The 17,230-nt window shown below is 41.0% G+C and overlaps 1 protein-coding gene across 6 annotated transcripts in view; it reads left to right on the forward strand.

The window, feature by feature from the left end:
- The window catches only part of LOC118818751 (ephrin type-B receptor 3-like), a 79,030-nt gene extending 70,350 nt beyond the window's left edge, over window positions 1-8,680 (forward strand). For 5 of the 6 annotated variants that reach the window (XM_036586126.1, XM_036586128.1, XM_036586125.1 and 2 more), the window contains exons 15-16: window positions 1,868-2,023; window positions 6,820-8,680. In XM_036586126.1, the coding sequence (XP_036442019.1) occupies window positions 1,868-2,023; window positions 6,820-6,928 (265 nt within the window). In that variant the 3' untranslated portion in view covers window positions 6,929-8,680. The remainder of the gene's footprint in view (window positions 1-1,867; window positions 2,024-6,819) is intronic. The other variant, XM_036586130.1, reaches the window with a different exon arrangement.
- The last annotated feature ends 8,550 nt before the right edge of the window (window positions 8,681-17,230 follow it).

The following is a 17,230-nucleotide window of genomic DNA, read 5'->3' on the forward strand; positions in this document are numbered from 1 at the left end:
TTTGAGATCATCGAATACATCGGAAACATCGAGCCGGACCTTCTTTTAGAGTCTGTGTGATGTTAATACGTAAAGACGTACGACATGGTGTGAAAAACTCGACGCCTCTGGCTTTTAAATGATTATTTCAGGTTTTACAGGTGACTCTCAGCAGCAGCTCATCATATTTTAGTGTGTTTACATTCTCCTCACTCAGTAACGACACTTCTTTCAGTTTTACTTAAAATATCTTACGTAGTGCAGCTTTAAAGAATGCGACGTTAAAAGGAAAATTAATTTTTATTACTATTATAAAAAGAATTCGATCTGGTGGGTCAAATTAATCATTCTCACAGGCCACTTTGGCTCATCTACTGCTAGCAACATTAGCCTTTTTGACTGAACTGTACAGGAAGTAATAAGAGGAAGGTCACTCCTGATCCTGAAGTGAAGGTAGCACAGGTGAGCGAGGAGCTCCAGGTTTTTTACCTTTGGCATGTTAGACGCTCTGTGATTGGACGGGGGGTCTAACAGCGCTCCTTTAAAGGGAAAACTGTCCCAGGATAATGACCGCGGGGGCCTTCGGGCTGAGCAGCGGGAGCTTATTAAAAGCCCATTCCTCCCATCCATCTGTGGGTTCCTGTCCTCAATGGAGCCTCTGTATCGCTCTTATTAACTTTTTTCCTCCCCTCTCTTAATTGTTAATTAATCTAATGCCATCAAAAGACGACAAGGATCAGCAGAGCAGAGCCTGCGGACAGTGGGGCTCTTTCACTCTCCGGCTGACCCCGCTGCCCTCCGCCTCGTCGCCGAGGGTTATTAAAACTCGCTGGTAGCTGGTATCGAGCTGAGGATCAGCCTGCGTCTCCTCTGAGCCTGTGATGTTTTATAGCAGAACCGAGCGCGGCCCAGATATTGCGACCCAGGTCCAAAATAAAAAGATCAATATCTGTCTTTTTATGGTGCGCGAGGGTGAGAGGGCTCTAGTCGGCCACTTGTTTGATCCAGTTCTGTCGGAATGCGTTCGCCCTGTCGAGCAGAGAAAGGCAGCCCAGCTCCGTAACTGTTTATTGGGCGTAATTAAAGTAATAGTCTGGCAAAACGTCAAATCCCCCTCCTTCTTGCCCCGAATCTAGTCAACCAGCCAAGCTGTGTTTGGTGCCCGAAGTTTGTTCCTTAAGTTTTAGCACTGGAGCTACGAGGCTAATGTAGCTAACAAGCAGTAGAAGCTTATACCCCACCAATTAGCAGGGTGCTAACAGCTAACAGTAGCAGCTAGGGGTGGGCAATGTGGTGAACAGCCAACACATGTTCATGTGCACCAGTTAGCTCAGCGCTAACATATCATAGAGGTGCTAGCAGAATCATCATAAAAATGGGTTTTTCTTGTTTTCTCATTTTGATATTTATGGCCTGAAGTGAAGGTCTAACTGTAATAGTCAGTTTTTGAAGCTGTATGATAATAAAATGGATCCAATTTAGGCTTCAAGATGGTTGTTTTACTGTTAGCATCATGCTAATTGGTGGGCATGAGCTTCCATTACTAGTTAGCTACATTAGCCTTGTAGCTCTAGAGATAAAACTAAAGAAGTAAACTTCAGACACCAAACACGTCTCAGCTGATCGACTACGTTTGGTGTGAACAGCTTTAATTGAAGCCGTGATGTTTGCTCTGTGGCCCCCCGCCTCCTCTGAGCCCCCCCTCAGACATCCAGTGGTGGCGTCCAGCCAGTCGGCCGCTTCGTCGCCAACCCAGGCGGAGGCGGGCCCTACAGGCCGGGAGAGGAGGTGGTGGGGGGTTTGGGGGTGTGGTGGTCTGGTGGAGGCCCGGCGTGACCTAACCCTCTCTCATCTCCACATCTCTCTCGCTCTCTCTCTCTCCCTGTAGGGCCTCGCAGCCCCTGCTGGACCGCAGCGTGCCCGACTACACCACCTTCACCACTGTGGGCGACTGGCTGGACGCCATTAAGATGAGCCGCTACCGAGACAGCTTCCTGAACGCCGGCTTCGCCTCCTTCGACCTGGTGGCCCAGATGACAGCAGAGTGAGTTCTGACAGAGGCTAGAGCTACGGCATTCGATTTAAAGGGCCCAAAACATGGAAAAATTAATTTATCGCATGTTTTTTGGAATAAATGAGTTTGATGTTGTATGTACACACTGTCCATACCATCCACAAACCTTTACAGATGCCTCATTTGAATGAAACACGTGGTTGTTGCGCACTTAACGTTAAAGTGTGCTATAATGTGTATAAAAAACTTGTAAACATGTGGTTTTTGCCCATTTCACATGTGAAATATAAGTAATTTTCTGAAGGCTATATGGAAACCGAGCCTGCTATTTTTGTGATGTTACAAAAACAACAAATTTATGTATATATCTGCCTTTTCAGCAGTTTAGCCACACCCACAATGAAGTCATAAGGAGTCTTTCAGACTGCTTTTTGAAGGGCAGCCAATCAGAACCGAGCTCATTTACATATATATCAGTCTTAAAGGCACAGCCTATTTAATTCTAAGTGACAAAGTGAGGCCATGTAAATAAATTATGTCTGTTTTCTGTACAATTTAGAAATATTAAATGCAAAGAGCTCTAAATTTTAAGCTTAAAAACATTACAGTTTCAAAAACCAACAATATCGTCTGATATGATTGTTTATGTTATAAAAAATTAAGCATTCTCTTGCTCTGGAGCTACGAGGCTAATGTAGCCAACAAGCAGTGCAAGCTTATTAGCATCAACAATTAGCATGGTGCTAACTGCATGCATCTAAAAGCGTGCGGAGGTGTTCAACATGGACTAAAGTACATTAGCTTAGCTAAAAACAGTAGCAGCCGCTTAGATAACAGTGTCAGAAACAACGTAATCGAGTCTATTAAAGATTATTTAACGTCTCCACGCGTTCGGTTTGAGGCCGGGTGCCCAGATGACAGTGGTGTGAGAGGCTTTCGGGGTTAAAGCAGGCTGGAATAGAGTCTTTGTCCCTCTTCCACTGGCCTACGTTCAGCGCGCTGATCGCTAAGCTAGCTCTGGAGCGTCCTGGAGACGAAACCCAAGACTAGGCAAACAGCCGGGAAGCGTCCTGCAGAAATAATTGAGCGTTTTGTGGGAACGAGAGGCTGCGGAGTGAATGAGGTGAATGAGGAAGCTGGAATTACATCACAGCAGCTCCAAAACATTAGCAAACACTGGCTGTAAACGCGCTTAATCTAGCAATAACATAAGCATCCAAAGAACGTCTAGAGGTCAGAGTCCTCCGCAGACCGGGGCCAAAACGAGCAGGCGGAAATAAATGGGGGCCGTTGGGATCAAATAAATGAATAAGGGTAATGATAATAAATTTATCAAGTCCATTAAAAGGATAATAGAGGATGGAGGTGTGGGTGATTTGTTTCAATTTGGCAACCTGACAGGTGGGCCTATCAGTGGATTTCTCCTGTCCTTAATGGCGGGTAATTCTCCTAATGGTCTTCATTTATTATCATTTTCCCTGCTGCCGTGATGAGGGACGGGCGATGGGGGGGAAATACGTGGTTAGCGGTTAGCGAGCGCAATCCTGACGCTAGCGCTAGCGAGGCTAATCGGCCAGCCGTCTGTCGGCAGGGGAAAAACACACGGCGGAGGAAGAGAGTGAGTGATATTTCTTACAGTTACACGGGCCGCGGTGTTAAACAAACACGATGTGGAGAGATTAGATTACCCGGCCTGACAAAAGAACAGGAAGCGGGCGGGGTTATTCGCTGCTGATACTTTAATAAGAGTTCTGTCATTGCCACATTTTCCAGCTCGTTCCGTTCCCATTCTTTCCCCCCTGCTCTGTCTACATTGGCACAGACATGCTTCCGTTTTACGGCGCGTGACCGTCTCTCTCAGCACCGTGACCCTGCAGAAAAACCAGGACACTGAAACCGTGCATTTCTTTAGCGGAACATGCTGTAGGTGTCAGAATCAGAAGCTCTGTTTTCTTATTTTTATTGGACATGCAAAAGATATGAAAGGGGTTTCTCTTGGTGCATGCATTAATTTAATTCCAATAAAAAAACACAGGAGAAATATGAAACGGACAAAATAAATATGGAGAAAAAATAAAAATGCAAAAAATATTATAAAAACACTGAAACAGAAAAATAACTTGCATCGATACAAAAAAGGATAAAATATTAAACCTGCAAAATAAATACAAGATTTTATAAAATACTAAAAAATAAATATAAACAAAAAAGTATAGAAATACAAAAAAATATAGAAAAAATAAATCACACATAAAAACACTCTTCGGCCAGCATAAGTGATGTTCAGTTGGTTTTATTTACATTTACATTACGTTTTAACTGAATTTGCACAGTTATAATGTGCATATATTCTACATGCTCAGGTAAACATATGTGCACACTTGCAGTACATTAAAGTGCAGCTGATTCCAGAGGAGGATTGAGCTCTTTATTCAGGAGGACTAAGGTCAAATAAGCTGCGCCGTTTGATTAAAGCTAGACTTTTACTTTTATACACGGTGTGAAAACAGCAGCTGGTCTCTGGAGCTAAACGTCCTGGCTAATAATTAGCCAGCGCTAATGGCCTCCTCTCTCTGAGTGAACCTGTTCAGACCCTCAAATGCACCTTTTCTCACGCAGCGCCGCCCTTTACCCCACACAGGTCAGCGCCGGTCAGATAAGGTGTGGGTGGGGCGCGGTTGTTTGCTAACTTACCCCGAGATGTCGGTCTGGTTCCGTTCCCACGCAGACTTAACGCTCAATCACACAGGTTTACAGACGCCGCGCCTTCTGTTTACACTTTCAGAGAAACGTTTGATTTTCACTGTTACACTCTTAAAAAGACGGTTCTTCAACGGTTCTTTAGTAAAAGAACTGGTTCAGTTTTGAACTATGAGGCATATATAGAACCATTTGCATGCTTAAAGGGTTCTTTGCATCATGAAATGGTTCCTCAGATTGATGGAGAATGTGTTGTATATGGTTCTGTATAGAACCTTTTTGAAAATGGTTCTATATAGCACCCAAAAAGGTTCTGCTATTGTTACAAGCTTGTCATTGTAACAATAGCAGAACTCTTTTGGTGCTTTATAGAACCAACACATTCTCCATCAATCTGAAGAACCATTTTGTCATGCAAAGAACTGTTTTATCATGCAAATGGTTCTTTGAATGTTCATGGGTCTGTATAGAACCATTGTCTGTACTAAAGAATCCTTAAAGAAACCTTTTTTTAAGAATGACTTTTTTGTCAGAATACATTCATTTCCATGGTTCTATACAGCACCAATAAGGTTCTGCTGTTATGACAAGGTTGGCATTGTAACAATAGCAGAACCTTTTTGTGCTTTATTTTTATTTATATATTTAAATTAAGATTTTTTTAGTAGACAATGGTTCTGTATAGAACCATGAACACTCAGAGAACCACTTGCAGGCTTAAATGGTTCTCTGCATGGTGAAATGGCTCTTCAGATTGATAGAGAATGTGTTGTATATTTGTGGTTCTGTAAAATGCCGAAGGGTTCTGCTATAGTTACAGTGTTAAGCTTGTATAAAATAGTAGACTTTTTCTGCTATAGAGACATTAAAAAAAAAATCAGTATAGAATCACATTCAACACGTTCTCCGTCAGTCTGAAGAACCATTCCAACAAGCAATTAACCATTTAAACATGAAATACTAAGTAGACCCATTTCACTAAAGAACCCTTGAAGTTAGTTAGGATTTATTTGTCAGTGTGTTTCTTGGTGTGAAGAGCCGGTTTAGCTGCTGTTAGAAGCTCATATTAAACCTCTTTTGGCCCAAAACATCTGAAATCTTTAAGTGCTGACATCACAACAAGTATATCAAAGTGGGCGTGGCCTTTGGCTTTAATTATCAATTTCATTCAGTTTTTGCAAAAAACAACAGTTTTCTGTTTGATCTGTTGTTGCAAACGGACGAAGAGGACATGCTCAGTCGCATTAAAGAGCCAATGTTCTACACTTTTTGTTTATTTTTTCCTTCAGCCCCATTTGTGCATTTTTGTTTTCATAAGTCAATATTTTTTCATTCTTCTTATCCTTAATAATTAAACAGGGTTTTGTTATTGTTCCTTTAAGACATATGTAAATGAGCTCTGTTCTGTATTTAAAAAGCAGAGCAGAAACACTCGTATCTTCAGTGTAAATGGGTGGGGCTAAACTGCCGTAGTCAGAATGGGTGGAGCTAAACTGCTGTAGTCAGAATGGGTGGAGCTAAACTGCTACAGGCTGAATGGGTGGGGCTAAAGTGCTGTAGGCTGAATGGTTGGAGCTAAACTGCTGTAGACTGAATGGGTGTGGCTAAACTGCTGTAGGCTGAATGGGTGGAGCTAAACTGCTGTAGACTGAATGGGTGTGGCTAAACTGCTGTAGGCTGAATGGGTGGAGCTAAACTGCTGTAGGCTGAATGGGCATTGCTAAACTGCTGTAGGCTGAATGGGCGGGGCTAAACTGCTGTAGGCTGAATGGGCGGGGCTAAACTGCTGTAGGCTGAATGAGCGGGGCTAAACTGCTGTAGGCTGAATGGGCGGGGCTAAACTGCTGTAGGCTGAATGGGCATTGCTACCTGAACGAGTGGAGCTAAACTGCTGATGTATGTGAATGGTTTGGTTTTTGTGACATCACAAAACTGAATTAATTTATAGCAGTACGGTTTCCATTCATGGGGTGAACGGTTTTAAGCTCGAACACTGTTTAATTGTTTACATGAAACTATTGTAGATAAAAAAACAAGGAAAGTTTGTCACACATGCCTTTTAAAATCCGCCCTCAGTGCAGTTTTGTTTCATTACGGATGATAAATACCGTCTCTGTCGTCTCCAGGGACCTGCTGCGGATAGGCGTGACGCTGGCCGGACACCAGAAGAAGATTCTTGGCAGCATTCAGGACATGAGACTGCAGATGAACCAAACGCTGCCCGTCCAGGTTTGAGGCAGGAAGGGGGCGGGACTGTGCCGGAGAGAGCCAATGGGAAACCCCAGCTGCCTGCCCATCTCGGCCAACCGGACTCATAGAACTGACTAAAACTGATCCACAACTGGCTTGCAGTGCCTCGGACGACTTTGTTTTCTGGTTTTCTTTTCCATTTTCTCCTGGTTTTCCTCTTCGGACTGCATTTTTTCCACCTGGCGAGACATTTATTACGATTATTTTGTACATTTTTTAAACAAAAAGTGAAAAGGAGACCCTCATAACCCATGCGTGCCTCGCCGGGCTGCGGCGTGAGGTGTATTTCTGCATGTGTGTGCGTTTTTTTTGGTTTCTTTTTTCCCCTCCCGAGCCGTGTCGCTTCCTGCCATGATGCCCTTCTCGCTTCCCGTGACGGATCCTGCAGATCGTCCTCGTCCTCCGAACTCTGAACGGACTGGAAAACGGGGGGGGCGGATAAGGAGGAGGACGAAGACGAGTCCGTCCAGCGCTAGGAACTGTTTTATTTTGTGTATGAGTGCGTATGAGTGCGAATATCCTCCATCTTCATATTGAAGGTGTTTTAATTAAAGGGCACATGCCTGAGAAGGACTGGCCGGAGAGTCACAGGCCAGGTCATAGGTCACGGAAAGGTCACGGTCTCGCTCGGACCGGTGGGAATAAACGTGCCCGGCGGATCGGAGGCGCGCTTATCGGAAAAAGCGGATCACTGCTCTTTAATTTTGCTCTTCAGTTCACCACCTGTGTTGAAATATGGCCGGTCATCACTGATTGGACGATGCCGAGGGCAGCCCTTGCTCTGTAACGGACAGGCCTTCTCTATAGAGTTTGTGTATGTGATTTTGAGCGTGTGAATTAGTGAACGAGTGTAAGAATTATGCACATGAATACTGTACAATACCGCTTTAGCTGCGCTCCACCAGCGAGGGGGAGCCAAACCGCATGAACCGAGGAGCAGATATATTTCAATCAGCTGTAATAATCTGTGGACAATTATTAACTTTTTTAAGGAATCACTTTTTTAAGAGAAAAAAAAATTGGAAGTTATATAAATCTGATGCATATGTATTATAAATATGTATGCATATACTTGAGAAATGTTATATATGCATATATATGTATATATATGTGCATCATTCAGAGACAGAGTGAGCTAGAAAAAATAATTCTTTGTTTTACATGCATTTCCACTTTTTTTCCCAGGTTTAATCTGTACAACCTCACTATTTATTCCCTCCTGCATCGGACACGAGGACGAAAGAACTGAGGACTGACGAAAACAGATCAATAATCCAATAATCAATCACGGTTCTAATGATTTGATATGAATCGGACGTTGTATTTGTTGTTGTTCTAATCAGCCTGTTCATGTTTTGTATCGAAGGAAGATAAAAAAGAAAAAAAAAACAAAGGTGTTTAAGAAACTTGAGAAGTGGCCAAAATACTGGAAACAGCAATGGAGCCTCCCAGCCCAAAGTGTCCATGCAGTGTTTCTATGTCTTCCGCGCCTTTAAAAGGGCAATTCCACCTTTTTTTCTCCGAAATTCAAAATTAGGCAGAGTTGAGATGTCAAGTGGTTCAGAGTGGTTTGAAGGGAACCAAATATAGACATGCAACTTCTGAGTTTTGATGATAAAATGTGCTGAAATCTGAAATAATAAGTTTACTTTGGGGACTATTTTGCCTTACAATACACATATTCTATATCCCTCCACCATGAATGAAGTTTAAGTTCTCTAAACTATCATAAAACAGTGTCTCAGTCATCAGGCAGTGAATTCATAACCATTTACTGTAGGAACTTTCTGTGAGGGAGCTTTTAGAGGTGGACGTCTGGTTCCTATCACCACCACTGTGAACAGTTCTGACTCGATAAGTTTATCTAGAACAGAGCGTTTCACACCAAACCACTCTGAACCACTCTGTTTACATCTCAACCACTTAGTTATGCAGGAAATTTAGAAAAATTGGTGGAATTCCCCTTTTAAACGAATGAGCGTTTCTCAGGCTAAACACAGAATTCCCGTACAAACACACATTCCCACACATGCTGACCCCACCCCTAAATATAGGACTAACCCTTAGAAGTCTGGAGTTATCACTACTAATATAAACATAAATATGCAAATATGGTTATGTAATTAATTTCATTCGCATTCTGTTCAAGGTTCGAGTCTCTTTTCTGTTTGAAAAAGTGACCAAAATGTAAAACAACAACTTTTCATCAGATTCAAATCATAATAAAACATCTCCTCTTCTGCTTACCGTGGTCTGGACTGAGAGCTCTGCACTTTGCACACTTGTTCCTAGTTAGAAATGATTCACATTAAACGACAGCAGTGCTAACTGAGACTTCTAAGGGTTTAAAGTGCTGTTTTGTGATTTTTGGAGGGAGTGCTTGGGCTCTGATCTTTCTCTGCTTTCCTCACGATGGGAGTATGTAGCTTTGTGAAATGCCCGTTTCTAGTCTTCCGCACATGCAGCCCTTATACGTTGGCTAAAATCCACCCTGAGCGTCTAACGCACTGAGGTTTGACCCCCTTTTAACCTCGTTAGGAACTGTTAGTTCGTCCATTAACATCCTAGAATTTAACAGTACAGATTTTTTGCATTGTTTTCTGCACTGATGCATTGGACTTGATTTGAACATGTGCATCATTTCCACATGAACAAAATATATTACATCAGAATTTCTGTTATTCAGTTTACCTGCTTTGGATGTAATATATTTTATTCACCTTGAGTCACTTTTACTGAGAACACCTGGGCAGATGAGTGTGCATAAAGGCTCCAGCACAGCTAGAAGTCAGAATCTAAAGCATTATTTTCAGTCAGTTCAGAGATTAAGCTCACTGTGCAGACCGGCGTGCTCAGGCTGGACATTTTTAGGCTTGTATGTACAGCCCAGGAGTGATGACCAGTCAATTATCTGCCTTTTTGTCCTTCAAAAACAGCCGCAATCAGCGTCTCTCTCTGTTCTGGCTTGCTCTGATTGCTGCGTCCACAGACTTTTACTGTGGAAGCAATAACCGAGTCTGCTGCTTTTTGTTTTTTTAAAGGAATATTTTACATTTTTCAACATAATCTCAATCTGCTGAGTCTGTAGCGTACAGTCGATTTCCATAGACAGTCATTTTGAAGGAGAATTCCACCCATTTTAAATAAATTTTCTGCATAACTCAGTGTGTGAGATGTAAACAGAGTGGTTCAGAGTGGTTTGGTGTGAAATGGTTCAGATGTCTTTACAGTGGTGGTGATAGGAACCAGGGGTCGCCATGACTACAACACAGATATAGACATTTTATTTACTATCCAGAACCACCAGTGAACCTACACGAGTCTTCTGAGTTTATATGGAATGTTGATGATGAAAATAGTGGAAAATCTGAAATAATAAGTTTTCTTTAGGGACTATTTTGCCTCACAGCGCCCTGCATGTATCCCTCCACCATGAATGGAGTAACTCAAAAACTATCATAAAACAGTGTCTCAGTCATCAGGCAGTGAATTCATAACCATTTCATGTAGGAACTTTCTGTGAGGGAGCTTTTAGAGGTGGACGTCTGGTTCCTATCACCACCACTGTGAACAGTTCTGACTCAGTAAGTTTATCTAGAACAGAGCGTTTCACACCAAACCACTCTGAACGACTCTGAATGACTCTGTTTACATCTTCACTGTTTAATTATGGAGAAATTTTGAAAAAAGGGTGCTTTGAGAGATTTCCCTGGATTTAGAAAAAAACAGAACGCTTGTTTATTGAATTTACAGCCTGTGGATATTTTACTGTTCTGATAAATACGGGGAAATTACTGCCTGTGCTAGTCGACTGTGTGCAGCAGATTGAGATTAGAATGAAAAGACGCTGGATTATTCCGTTAAAGTGAAGTGCAAAAAAACTAAAAAAAGGAAATAACTCACTTCAATCTGTGTTTACTTCAGTTAACTTCACTTTATTCAGTTTATATTCACAAAATGATGCACATTAACCCTTAGAAGTCAAGTTATTACCGTGTAATTGATATATTGTTTCAATAGAATGAAATAATTGCGTGTATTAATACACAATGAGTTAAATTTGCATTAACACTGCACATGTTTCCATTTCAATCCTCCAAACACTAACGTGGTGTGCACTGAAATGTAAGAACCTACACAAGTTCTTCACTTTCTTAGTTTAAATAATTATCATGCGGCTTCTGAGGGTTAATAAACATGCAAATGAGCTATCTTAGCCAATTTGCTAATTTTTGTGTACCAGGCTGGTACAGAAAAGACATAAAAAATACTTAAAATAAATTGCTGAACTGATTCAGTTCAGATCCAAAGAAGCATTAGTCCTTAGTAATCTCTATTAGAGTGTACAGTATGGCCCCTTAGGTAATATTACTACATAATATATATATTACAGTCATGTTTGAGCCTGTTTAGAACTTTAATATCACTGAGAAACATGCTTTTAATTCCTCTCTGAAAATGGGTGCACTGAATGTAGTATTTCAACATCAATAAGATATATTACATTAATACAATTATTGTAAACAAGAAGACAAATGTGTGTTAATGTAATATATTTAATGTTTTATTCAAGTAAATTCAGTGCATTCCTTTTTTCAGTACTAATATAATAAAAATGATTAGATATTAGAGTCAAACTGCAGTAACTCTATTCTGTGTACTGCCTCAATGGAAGTTAGCAATCTGAGAAACTGTTTGGGGGAAAAAAATAATATTTTTATTGTAAAACATTATCTTCAGCTCTCCACTTGGTGAGATATAACAAATAACACTGACCAGACAGGGCTTTTATTATGTACTTCGGTTCTGTGTATGAGTGCATTTATTGTGAACCTAAAAAAGGTTTAGTTGTGTTTAATTACACATAATTTTATTCAGGTTCTTTTTAGGTTATTTAATTCTTCATTTAGGCCTGTAGTTTAAATTACAAAATAAAAGCCCCCAGTAATAGTTAATTAACTTTACATTAAAAAATATGAATATACACAAACACACACATACTGACTTTTTAAAACCGGAACCAGCAACTTTTTAGCGAGTTAGTGTTTGTGGTGTAGGTGAGCAGAGCAGCGAGTCAGGAACGTTCTCGATTAATCGAAGGCCGCTGCAGCTCTGAAATATCGATTCAGTCTCCAAACTGAGCTGAAATGAAAAGAGATACACGGATTAATTCATCCTCTGTCGTTTCTAGGGATTACCCCCAAAAATTACCCTCTGCAGGCTCCGCCCACAAATATGTTCTTTCATAGCAACTGTCGAGAGGTTGAGTTTTACACAACGCTGATAAAAATCCCATTAAATCTAATGAGAAACTGTAGAACAGACTCAGTTTATATCACAATACCTACATTTAGAGTCGGTTATTCATTCAGCCTAATGAGAAACTGTAGAACAGACTCGGTTTATATCACAATACCTACATTTAGAGTCAGTTACTCATTCAGCCTAATGAGAAACTGTAGAACAGACTCAGTTTATATCACAATACCTACATTTAGAGTCGGTTATTCATTCAGCCTAATGAGAAACTGTAGAACAGACTCAGTTTATATCACAATACCTACATTTAGAGTCAGTTATTCATTCAGCCTAATGAGAAACTGTAGAACAGACTCAGTTTATATCACAATACCTACATTTAGAGTCGGTTATTCATTCAGCCTAATGAGAAACTGTAGAACAGACTCAGTTTATATCACAAACTATAGCGTTTTAAACTCAAAACTCAACATGACGCAGCAACTCTAAACACGTGCTACAGCTGTACAGTGTGAAGAATTTGCATGTGTGTTAGTTTAGTGCTCTAGTTTACGCTTTAAAAGGATATTTTTTGTAGTTTTCTGCTACAATTTTGTCTCTACATGTGAGCATTTTGACAAAAACTACATTTTGCTCCACAGTTGGTTCTCTAAAGTTAGACATTTTGACAAACTGAGTTGTGCGCTGCAATTTTGTACTTTAAATTTGTATATTTTGCAGTGGTGCACTATAATAAATGTATGTATTTTGACAGAAAAAAAGTAATCCTTAAAAAAGAGGGTTCTTTAGTACAGGCAATGGTTCTATATAGAACCATGAACACTCAAAGAACAATTTCCATGCTTAAGGGGTTCTTTGCTTGGTGAAATGGTTCTTCAGATTTATGGAGAATATGCTGTATATGGTTCTATATAGCACCAAAAAGGGTTCTGCTATTGTCGCTATGTCAAGCTTGTAACAATAGCAGAACCCTTTTTGGTGCTGTACAGAACCCTTTTCAAAAAGGTTCTATATAGGACCATATACAACACTTTCTCCATCAATCTGAAGAACCATTTCACCAAGCATAGAACACTTTAAGCATCAAATGTAGAATTTAGAGTATAGTTTTTGGCAATTTTGGGTTCTAAAATGGGATATTTTGACAAAACACTGAGTTTACATCTTGTCCAACTTCACAACAGTTGCTATGAAGGAGCATATTTGTGGGCGGAGCCTGTACTGGGTGCCTGGAGAGGGTTGTTATAATTCACAACCCTCTGAGTTTTATATAAATAATGTAACAGTAATCAGTGAAGCTCCCAGCTGTTCTTATCCGTTTATTTCTCCTGTTGGTTTCCACAGTAAATATAGATCTGTATGTGCCAATAGTGTGATGCCCCGCCCCATTTTAACATTCCTCTGCTTTAGCCCCGCCCACCACCAAACGACTTCTTCCTCAAAACCTCGTCAACCCCGTAACCTTTTATATAGACAAATATATATGAAAATATTCTTTTTTCTGATGCATTTAAACTTGTCTTCTCATCACTTTGGAGTCACTGAGGCGAAGAAGAACTAACATTTCAAGATGCAACTGTTTTTCTTTCTTTCTCTAATTTTTCTGTTCTCTTTTTGGAAGCGTTGAGATGTATTTAATGGTGAAGACAAAAAAGAAAACACAAAAATGATTAAATGACGCATTCTTGTAGAAATATTTTTAAAATACCCTTTTTGCAATTAAATTATTTAAGAAACGATGATGTGGTCTCCACCGTGTGAGTTCTTGCTTGCAGCCGTTTCACTTTAAACCGACAGTTTGGCTGAAAATCGCTTCCCACCAGTTTCGTCCTCCGCACAAATGCGGATGATCAGCCAAGAAATGTTTACTGTCTGAAGATTCCTTCAACACACACTTAAAAAGATGGTTCTTCAGGGGTTCTTTAGTAAAGTAAGTGGTGTTATATAGAATCATGAGCACTTAAAGAACCATTTGCATGATTAAAGGATTCTAAGGTTCTTCAGTTTGATGGAGAATGTGTTGTGTATGGTTTTACACAGCACTGCTGTGTCTGATCCACTCGCACCAGCGCAACACACACTAACACACCACCACCACCACGTCAGACTCACGGCAGTGCTGGGAATGATCCACCACCCAAATAGTACCTGCTCTGTGGGGGTCCATGGGGGTCCTGACCACTCAAGAACAGTGTATGCAGAGAAACAGATGGACTACAGTCTGTAACTGTAGAACTACAGAGTGAAACTATACGGTCAGTGGAGCTGATAAAATGGACAGTGAGTGTAGAAACAAGGAGCTGGACTTAATAAGACTAAATTTACTTCAGTTGACTGTTTGCAAAATTCTGAAGGCCCAGCATCTTCGTTTCTGTCGCTACAGTGGTGCTGAACGTTTGTGAACCTTTTAGATTTTCTATATTTCTACATGAATTTGACCTAAAACTCAAAACGTCCTAATAGTAGATAAAGAGAACCAAATTAAACAAAGTAGACAAAAATACTAGACTTGGTCATTTATTTATTGAGGAAAATGATTTAATATTTCAGATCTGTGAGTGTTAAAAGTGTGTGAACCTTTACTTTCAGTATCTGGTGTGACCGTCTTGGTCAGCAATAACTGCAGCTAAACGTTTCCGGTAACTGTTGATCAGTGCTGCTTATCGTCTTGGGGGAGTTTTAGCCCCTCTGTACAAAACAGCTTCAGCTCTGTTATGTTGGTGGGTTTCCTCCCATGATCTGCTGCTTCAGGTCCTTCCACAACACTTCTATAGGATTAAGGTCAGGACTTCGACTCGGTCATTCCAAACATTAACTTATTCTTCTTTAACCGTTCTTTGGTAGAAGACTTGTGTGCTTAGGGTCACTGTCTTGCTGCAGATGTTCTGACATTTTCCTTTAGAATTTGCTGGTATAATTCAGAGTCCATTGTTCCATCAATGAGGCAAGCCATCCTGGAAACAGGCCCAAACCATGATACTACCACCACCATGTTTCACAGATGGGATAAGGTGTTTATGCTGGAACGCAGTGTTTTCCTAAACGCTTCCCATTTAAACCAAAAAGATCTATTTTGGTCTCCGTCCACAAAACATCGTTCTAATAGTCTTCTGGTTTGTCCACGTGATCTTTATCAAACTGCAGACGGGCAGCTGTGTTCTTTTTGGAGAGCAGCGTCTTTCTCCCTGCAACCCTGCCAGGCACACCAGTGTTGTTCAATGTTCTCCTGATGGTGGACTCATGAACATTAACATTAGCCACTGTGAGGCCTTTAGTTGCTTAGAAGTGACCCTGGGTTCTTCTGTGCCCCCACAGACTATTACACTTATTGCTTTTGGTGTGATCTCTGCTGGTTGACCACTCCTGGGGAGAGTAATGAGGGTCTTGAATGTCTTCCATTTGTACACAGTCTGTCTGACTGTAATTGGTGGAGTCCAAACTCTTTAGAGAAGGTTTTTAACCCTTTCCTGCTGGCTTCCTCTTCAGCAGCGTCTTATTTTCTGTTCCCCTTTAAATGATGCCTCGGGTGCCAGGATACACTGCTGCACCATTTAAGGTGGAACTGAACATTCGAATATGGAGTTGGTGAACAGGAGGCCAATTTCACTAACACATTTGAGACGAGTGTGTGATTGTTAGAGCTGCTGTTAGCATCATGCTAATTGGTGGGGTATAAGCTTCCATTGCTTGTTAGCTACGTTAGCCTTATAGCTCCAGCGCTAAAACTAAAGAACTACACTTCTAACACCAAACTCATCTCGGACTATGTTTGGATTAAGAGAGGAATCTGAACTATCGCTTTAAAGCAAGTATTGGCTGATATCATTAAACTCTCTCTCTCTCTCTCTCTCTCTCTCTCTCTTGCTCTACTTTATCTCTTCCTCCCTCGCTCCCCTTCTCTTTCACTTTCTCCTTTCTATCTCTCTCTGTCTCTCGCTCTCTCTCCATTCTCTCTGAGGGTCTCTCTCTCTCTCTCTCTCTCTCTCTCTCTCTCTCTCTCTTTCAGTGGGTTTTGTAATGAGAGGGTTTTTTTTTAGCTGTACAGCTTTGGGCACCTGACTGTTCTGCCTGTTCTGTTCTTCTCCTCTTCAGCCAAAACCCTCTCACTTTTGTAGATCTTTACTTTTTCACTCTGAAGCTGGAATAGCTGCTAGCGTCCCCCCAGCCCACCACAAACCCACCACAGACCACCACAAACCCACCACAGACCCACCAAAGAGCGAGCGAGGAGGAAAAAGTCTGGCTATAAATACTCGAGCGCTGATCAATGAGCTGCACTGAGGTCAGTAAAACATCCATATCTCACTCTGAGGAAGCGTTTATGGTGGAACCGTCACTGCAGTAACTCACGGCTCTCAGACGGAACAAACAGAACATCAACCTGAACTTTCATTTACAGAGTTCTTCAGCAGAGACGATGGAAAATATTTAGATGGAGATGCAGCTCATTTACAAAACCAGAAGCTGGATTTTGGTCTTTGTACACTGGTTCTCTGCACGGTGAAATGGTTCTTCAGATGGCAGAGGCACCTTACTCGAGTAAAAGAACAAGTACCACTGTAAAAAAAAATATAGTACAGACGGTGGTGGGATGTAAGGGAATACAAGTATTGGGATACTTATTAATAATCACCTGTTCTCTATCGGAAATCTCATTAATATCACCTGTTCTCATCAGTAATCTCATTAATATCACCTGTTCTCATCAGTAATCTCATTAATATCACCTGTTCTCATCAGTAATCTCATTAATATCACCCCTTCTCTCCTGTAATCTCATTGATCTCCCCTGTTCTCACTTATAACCTCAGTGATCTCACCTGTTCTCACTTATAACCTCAGTGATCTCACCTGTTCTCATCTGTAACCTCAATAATATCACCTGTTCTCATTTGTAACCTTATTAATATCACCTGTTCTCATCTGTATCTTGTTAATATCACCCCTTCTCTCCTGTAATCTCATTGATCTCACCTGTTCTCACTTATAACCTCATTGATCTCACCTGTTCTCACTTATAACCTCATT

The sequence above is a fragment of the Colossoma macropomum genome, unplaced genomic scaffold (assembly GCF_904425465.1).
Source record: "Colossoma macropomum unplaced genomic scaffold, Colossoma_macropomum, whole genome shotgun sequence".
Classification (NCBI taxonomy): Eukaryota; Metazoa; Chordata; class Actinopteri; order Characiformes; family Serrasalmidae; genus Colossoma; species Colossoma macropomum.